The sequence below is a fragment of the Macrosteles quadrilineatus genome, unplaced genomic scaffold, assembly GCF_028750875.1.
Source record: "Macrosteles quadrilineatus isolate MER2022 unplaced genomic scaffold, UCM_ALF_1.0 Scaffold_8__2_contigs__length_117827958, whole genome shotgun sequence".
Taxonomy (NCBI): Eukaryota; Metazoa; Arthropoda; class Insecta; order Hemiptera; family Cicadellidae; genus Macrosteles; species Macrosteles quadrilineatus.
In genome coordinates, this window is record NW_026542601.1 from 26,820,966 (window position 1) to 26,829,191 (window position 8,226).

The window sequence follows — 8,226 nt, forward strand, 5'->3', positions numbered from 1 at the left end:
TCGGGTCTCAGGTAAGTTTTTTCGGAGTTATACAAACTTAAAAAGATATTATTGGCTTTTTTTCAATTTTTTTGAGTTTTTTATTTTTTTCTAGAAAGACCAAATATACTAAAAGCTCAGTGACCTTTTTAATGTATAATGGTCATAAAAGTAAATTAGTTTATAGCAAAACATAGTTATAAAAATAAATATTAAGTATTTTTAATATTCATTTAAACGTCTGTTATGGTCGTGACAGGATTTTGTGTTTTTCCACTAAAGATGCTCTTTAAAAAAAAAACTACCAAAGATATTGCGTTACCATGGACATTTTATGAAACTTCAAATGTTAATGAAATCAAAAAAATAATAAAAGTTTTGAAAAAAGGGGAAAAAAATTTGCAAAGTGTGTTTCCTGAAAACGTACGTTTTTAAATTTTCACTCAGCTCTTTCTTTGGCGAACATTCTTCCTATTTAATGTTCTTTTATAGGATGAATAGTTTTTGAGTGATGGGGAAAAACTGGTTTTTGAACACCATTTTCCAAGATGGCGGCCGTAGCACAAGTTTATTTTCCGAGGACTTTTAGTATGTTATTCCGGAAGTAAAGTTCAATATACGTACCAAGTTTTACACTTATAAGAGTTTTTTTAGGTAATGGAGAAATTTTGATTTAAAATGACTACACTATAAGGAATTTATTGTAGTTTCAGAATATGAAATAATATTGTATAACATTTAATTGACTGCTGTTTTTGTAGTTAGGTGAAATTTTCCACCGCCAAAATCTATTTTGAACTCTCAAACTGTGTTTCTTGTTAAATAATACTCACTCAATAATGTTTTATTCATGAAAATGAATCCTCAGAATCTCATCTTTCTAATGGTATAAGATTTATTGGGTTTTTATATTTTAATAATAGAAAAACCCGACCCATGTCGTCTTGGTCGATAATCGACCAGCGCCACTGAGAACTCACGTTTTAGTGGTCGAAAATCGACCAGCGCCAGATAGAGGGTTAATTACCGGTACTAAATATTACTTACTACTCATAACTTCTAAGAGAGGTTATGTTTTCGTTAATAACCTCTCATTGCCACTGACAGTGATGCAACAAAAATTGTACCAAACAAACACTAATCGCATTGCACCACTAAACAATTATATTGGCCTGAACAGCTGATTAGTTGAAGTTCGAATCATTACAGTTTTAATTCTTCTTTCTGAATCCTTGAACCTCATTGGTCCGTTACCCATGTTGGTATGAGTAAAACGATGTTATGAAAGTAAACAATACTGTTATGTGAAACTTTTCAATCTAACTGAATTAAAATGGCTACACTTTAAAAAAACTGCCATCTTGGGTAGAGAAATAAAACTAAACTTATGAGTAAATATAAGGTGTATTGGAGTGCAAAAGCAATACAGTTGATTAAGAATATTTACAACAAAGGCTTAGTAACAAAATGTATTTCTTTGCTAGGTAAATAGTAAACTTCGACTGCATTTAGTTATAGTGTTATCTGCATTTCAAACAAATATATTTTTCTTACAGTTACCTAACAAAGTGGTTCCTTGCACAGATTATAGCACGCAATGTAGCTAATTGCTGCATTTACTTACTTACTCCAGTATTCCAACCAAACAACACAAAACGTGTGCTTTACAAGGCACGTAATACGACTACGATCAGCTGGTGCAGCTTTTCACAGCCTTTGAGTATTTATACTACGACTTGACCAGTTAATCCGTGTTTAACATTCTATTTTCGTTCAACGCTTAGATTTAACCGAGCCTAAAATGTTTGTTTTGTGTTTGAAAGACTAATAACTATGTTGTTAAGCACATAATCATAATAAAACAAATTTTTTCAAGAACTTAACTTCTTTTCTAAAGGAAATTTTAGGTCGTTATTTATGGTAAATAACATGTTGAAGCGGTAGTATAAAGAGTCTTTGTTTTAAAAGCTGCTTTATAACACTTTGAAATGTCACGTAGGCCCTAACACTTATTATTACAATTAGGCTATGTTAATTAACCTGACACTGCGACTGGCTAAACATAAGCACAATCTGGAAGTCAAGTTTTCAATCATGTTATCCAGCAGCTGAGGCTATATAGCGGCAATACACAACAGATGTTAGCTTACTAATCGGCCAACTGTTGTGGTTTATCTTTAGGTACTACAGTAGTTGGTTTACAGATCCCCACAAAACTGCTGGATTTGATGGCACCCATATTCTCAAAATTATAGAAGGCCCCAGATACTGGATCTAGGGATCAAAAACTTGACTAAGAGATTAAGCTTCATTTGAGCCAGCCGCGGCACCCACATTCCCAAAACTATTTTTTAAATGGCACAAAGGTACCAATAAATTCATTCCCATGGTAATTAACATAATTTTTATGTGTTTATGTGATTTCTAAGCTGTACACGTCTAAAAAAACACCCTTCACTATCGAAGTTTTATATTTTAACAAAGTCTATACAATCTGGTTACACTAAGCTACTATTTTGTAGATAAAAAGTAATTAAATAAAAAATAAACTTAAATCAATGACTGCTCTCTTTACTTGAATATACAGCACAATAATACATTTCTCAGTTATAGCATAGACAAAAAGAATTAAAAATAGACTGTCAGTCGTACTGTGGTTACCATAGGTTCTGGCGCACACCGCTGGGAGCGCCAAGTAGTTACGTACCGGGCCATAACTACATAGCGCTCTCAGCGGTGTGTGCCAGAACCTATGGTAACCGCAGCACAGCTGACGGTCTATATTTAATTATTTTTGTCTATGGTTATAGTCAGGATCCTAAACCATGGCTTATGAAAGCAAATAATTACTAAACACATGTAAGAGTAGCCTAACAAAATGACAGCTTGTATTAAAATATTTAACGCTTCTTATGTATGGGCTCGCACATCATCATACACGACCCAATTTGATGAAGTTGAATGTTTAGCTGCCATATTCAAGCACACTTCTTGCTTTCTCTAGCTCATGAAGAAAGGTATAAAACTGGTCAAGACCCATTTCTACATGGAAGTTCTTCAATTCGTCGCCAGTCTTGTAAGTGATTCTCAGCTGCAAAAATGTTTTCCCTTCTTGACTTTTCTCACTGCTCTTAGCTGTCACTGGAATAAAATAAAAATTAACGTATCATTATTTAACTAGGCCCTTGCTACAAAGGTAAGGATTAAGATATCATTTAACACTAACTACTCAATCATCAGTTATTTTATTCCACAGTTTGCTATTGTAATTGCTCCCATTGACGTTGAGTAGAAAGTCAGAATTTACAAAGTTATGTAAAGTAAAGTATGTGTTATGTTTAACTATAAAATACAGTAGATCAGGAAGGCATAATTTTATATCCAGAGCCGTCGCATGGGTGGGGTGACCGCCGCGGTCAGGGGGGTGAACAAATACATATTGTTTGACACCAATCACTTTATATTATATTTGCAACGTTTCAACGTAATTCAATCCGTTAAGGTGATAGTTGTTGGGCATTAAAACGCAGATAGCGATGCAACTCGCCACGCAACTTTATACGTATAACAAGCATCACTCATTGTGTATTTGGGGGGAGGGTGGGGTTCCTGACAACATCCCGCCCCGGGTGCCAATAAACTACGCGGCGGCCCTATTTATACCTAAAGTTTTAGGCCAGGCATATGCTGAGACACACGAGGCTGAGATGCACATGTGTATGTCTATGTGTATGGCACACATGTAGGTCAGCATGTCACAGTTTGTAGCACAGACACAAGTAACGCAACTCGTGTTGTATGATATCATAGACAAGCATTTGGATTTAATTCTAATTTAATTTTTCATAGGGATGTTTCATTATTTTGTCTATGATGATATTAACCAAGAGTGTGCTTAATGGCATGATCAAAATATTGGAATGGAGCTTAATAATTAGCAATTTTATTATTCCCATAGGCTATTTTTATTTTGTGATAGGCTAAGATGTTTTGAAAAATAATTTTCAGTACTTGAAATTAGTTTACCAAACAATTAAGTTTACCGAAGCTTTACAGTAGGCCTAACCTTAATAAATATGGATTACATTTGAATAACATCAAAAACAACATAAGTTAAACATGTAAAACCCTCTCTTATCTTTTTTACGGACTGTAATGCCAAGTTGAGTTGTTTACGGATATATTTTGATTAAACTTAACGAGTTTAATTGTTTTACAATAAGCTAATAACATATTAAACAAACTAATACCTAAAACGTAATAGCCTACTATTTGTAGCGAAAAAATTCAATTTCCGTATAGGAGTTGATCTTGGTGACCGAGTGTCATTTACTTGTGCTGCATGGCTTGCGCCATGAAACTTGGCTTGCTTGCGTTGTGTCATCTCAGCATACGTGGCCTTAACATTGTAAATGATTGTTGACACTAATGCACTCAACAACTGTAGGCCTAGTTAGTTGTCACATAGTGTTATTAAATTTATGGAAAGTAAATAAAAGAAACGTCTTATAACACTTAAAACATATCTTATGCTTATACTGTTACTCACAAGACGCCTATGTTATGTTTCTTTCACAAGAATCGCCTATTGGGTCTGATGATGATTGGAGTGTCCAATCAAAATCGATCACCACTTACATCTTTATCTTTTATATCCACTTTTTACTTTTATGTATATTTACCGTCTTGTGAGTAACAGTATAAGCGTAAATATATCTTTTAAGTGTTATAAGACGTTTCTTTCATTTACTTTCCATAGAAGTATTGTATTTTCCTGTAAAAATCCATTATGTGAATGATGTGAGTGATGTGAATCCATTAAATAAAAAATACATTTTAATTGGTTTCAAGAGAATATATTTTATGGTAAAAGATCCCTTAAGAAATGACCTACTTCCGAATCTTTATGAGAACACATTTTTAACTTGTTTGAACATAAATAAGGTTTTGGTTTACTTTCAACACTATTTCATAATATTGAATGATATATTTACACTTTTTTCTTTACTTCTTGTCAATGCAATGGTGTCAACTTAACATAATGTTGAGGTAACTTATATTGTAGTCCTACCTTAGCTTGGGAATGTAGATGTAAATGATTGTGTGTCTCATAAGATCTGATCAAATATACTCCTAACAAACGAGGTACTCTTCTGTCCAGACGAATCTTGGAATATGTATGACAATTTTTCACGTATTTCAGCTCTTGATAGATCCCCTCTCAGGCTCAAAAGACGACTGAGTTGATCTTCTGTTATGTCTGGATATTTGTCAACCAGACTATGAATATCCAAAGATAAAATCTCTAGATCTTCACTTTTGAGCACCTCCGCTAAGCTCTTGATAGTCTCCAAAGGGGAGTCAACTCGATTCCCTAGTTTTGGAGCTATTTTACAAAACAGAGTTTTGATCTGATTTACTTCCTTCAGAATTTTGTTACCTGCCGATCTTCTTTCTTCATACGATCTAAACGTAACTTTTTTCTGAAGCATTGCTGATATATATCTCCTTGCAACTAAATTCTCTGCCTCAGTTATGACATATTCAAAATTTTTCACTCGTAGGTGTACATAGTCTTGGAAGTAGTCGTCCAGCGTAACACAAATAGTATCAACTGGAATCGAGCTGGAAACCCAATTCATAGTTATAAGATCCTGGAAGTGAGATTCCAAATCAAGAAAAGCTTCTTCAAGAAGGAACTTTGCTGCTTCATTACGAAGATCTTGGTAGATTTTTAAAAGGAGATTGAATTGACCTGAAGATTCTTCACTGCTGAAATCAGTTTTCCAGTAGTGCTGTTTCATTTGCTGAGCTAACTCTATGAAGAGTACGCAGTTATTCACTATTGTTATCATGTAATGCGTGAAGAAAGGAACTTTGCTACGATCTTCAAAATGTCTCAATTTGAACTCTCTTATTGCTTCTCTATACATGATTCCATACTTGGCAACCTGGTCAATACTTAAAACCATAGCCTTGTGAGTCAAAGCTTGGCTTATTGTCTTCGTGACTTGTAAATTTTGATCAATCATTTGAAATATAATAACAGGGGCAGCAGTGTGGAAATAGCCATCTTGATCTCCTTCAGGGGCTACACCATTGATCCAGTCTTGTTTCTCAGTTTCAAGTGTTTTTTGCATCCAATCTTCGTAGTTTGTTTCCATGTTTGAAAGGTATTGGTGCTGCAAATCATTAATGACATTCGTTCTCAAGAGAGGCCCTACTGTCGAAATACCAATATTTAGCTCCTCATGTTGCATCAGTTCCGGTCCTGGGTAGGTATTTACAACCCAGGCTAACACTGACACATATTCATTGCCTTGAAGACCACTTTGGATGATTTCTTCCAAGTGTCTAGAGAGTGAAGTATGATACATATTAACAAATTCATTGACAATATCATAATGCGGAGGAAAACAAGGACCACAAAGTGTCTTAACAACACGCAAGTCTTCTAATATCAACTGTCTAGTTAGCTCCAAATACATAACCAGCCACATCTTATTGTTTTCACGTTCATCCACCTGGGTACCTTCAATTCTTTGTGAAACTGACTTCTTGAGTACTTCCATTGCCATTGACCTCCACTTCTTCGGTCTGCCTGGAGGCATGAAATTACTCCTACTGAATCTTTGTAGGGCAAATTCGTCTGCTTTTTCTTCTCGTTCTATAATCCTTAAAGCAGTGACAATAACAGTTGGTTCTTTTCTTACTGTGTTCAATGTTCGGCTAAGAACCAACCTCAGCTGCTTCTCAAGCTCCAAAGATACTCCTTCCACTTCTTCAAAATATGCTTTCAGTAATATTTTATCAGCTTGTTTTTGATTGGATATTTTGTGTAGCTCAAACAACAAATCATCACGGGAGTTTTCTAAATCCATTAAACTTTGATGGGCATGTAAAAGCTTCCCTTCATTAATCCACTGTTTTGTTTTTTCTACACTTTCTGGAACAGTAAATAAATGTTTCAAGTTTTCCATTGCAGTTACAAACTGTGAGTGCTGAATATTCTTATTTTTCACTTCATTAAGTTTGATACCCAACTCTGGTATGTTAGCAAATGATTCATTAATTTCTTTCAAATTTTGTCGAATCTCTTGTATATCTTGGAGGGCAGTTGATAGTTGATTTAGACCAACACAAACCCCATCAAGCTGACTTTGCATCGCTGTTTTTAACATGGCTTCAACAGATATTTTCTTCCTACTGACTCGTCTCTTAAACTGATCAACCTTTTCCAGCTGTCCAGTACGCTGAAGCATATTGATAACATGTTTAGCAGCTGTAGCTTTGGCTTCATTTTCTAACTTTTCTAACTCCATCTTGTTATAATTATCAGTAAATAAGATAGCCTATAGCCAAACCAAATAAGTTAGGCTACAATACTTTGAGAGTAAGGCTTTAGAGATTCAGTAAAGCCTGAGCTATTTTTTTTATTATACTTGTAACAATTCAATGGCAATTCTACAAAATAAGAGAGAACATCAACAAACCAATTAGCTGCAGGATAGTAAGAACAACAAACCTCCAAATCGCCAATCGATGTCAACGACGTGATTTTCCATTGTAGGCTTAGGTTAGTCAATATTCCTTAAATAGGTTAGGTACGTAAATAGAAGAAATTTAAGTTAAATCTGATCAAATTGCATGACGTGCAAATAAGATCTATAAAATTCGATTCAATGTTCAATGAATGTTCACTTCTCAACAATAGCAGTAAACGAAGAAATTAATTATTCAATATTGAAACAAATTCGTCAGTTGGGAAACTAACTAAATGCTGGTACACAGTAGGACAAGTACGAACAAATTACATAAAGTAAATACGAGTGCAAGCAAGAGTATTAAAATAAGTATTAATTTAGTAAATATAAAAGGTAAAGCCTATTTAACTTCACAATAATATTAGGATTGGGGATTGACCGATTGAGATTGACGTTAGACTACTAGACTAGACTAGACGTTGACATTGGGCGAATTGACGTTTGTTTTTGTTGTTATCCGACGACTTTATATGGCACAGAACGATGGTATGGATTTGACCATGAAGACTCGAAGTTCTTACAAATTTGTCATTTTATTTCTAGTTGACTGGATCGTCGAATTCAACAATGTTATATGCTTCATATTTTGTTGTGGTGTTTCCGGACCAATTGATTGACAAATAAATAAAAGGTTAAAATACCTGCTTGTCGCCTTGTGGTCCAAGTATTGTCCTAGTGGATTATGTACATTTCGGCGCGAGCG

General features: G+C 34.5%; 1 protein-coding gene across 1 annotated transcript; it reads right to left on the reverse strand.

The window, feature by feature from the left end:
• Nucleotides 1–1,364: 1,364 nt before the first annotated feature.
• Nucleotides 1,365–7,930, reverse strand: LOC129000114 (exocyst complex component 3). The gene is made up of 2 exons (XM_054427015.1): nt 5,051–7,930; nt 1,365–3,120 (listed from the first exon to the last, which is right to left on the reverse strand). The coding sequence occupies exon 1, from the start codon at nt 7,299–7,301 to the stop codon at nt 5,088–5,090; it is 2,214 nt and encodes a 737-aa protein (XP_054282990.1). The 5' UTR covers nt 7,302–7,930; the 3' UTR covers nt 1,365–3,120; nt 5,051–5,087.
• Between the last annotated feature and the right edge of the window lie 296 nt (nt 7,931–8,226).

Coding starts and splice junctions, on each gene's coding strand:
- LOC129000114 (XM_054427015.1), bottom strand. CDS start 7,301: ATGGAGTTAGAAAAGTTAGAAAATGAAGCCAAAGCTACAGCTGCTAAA.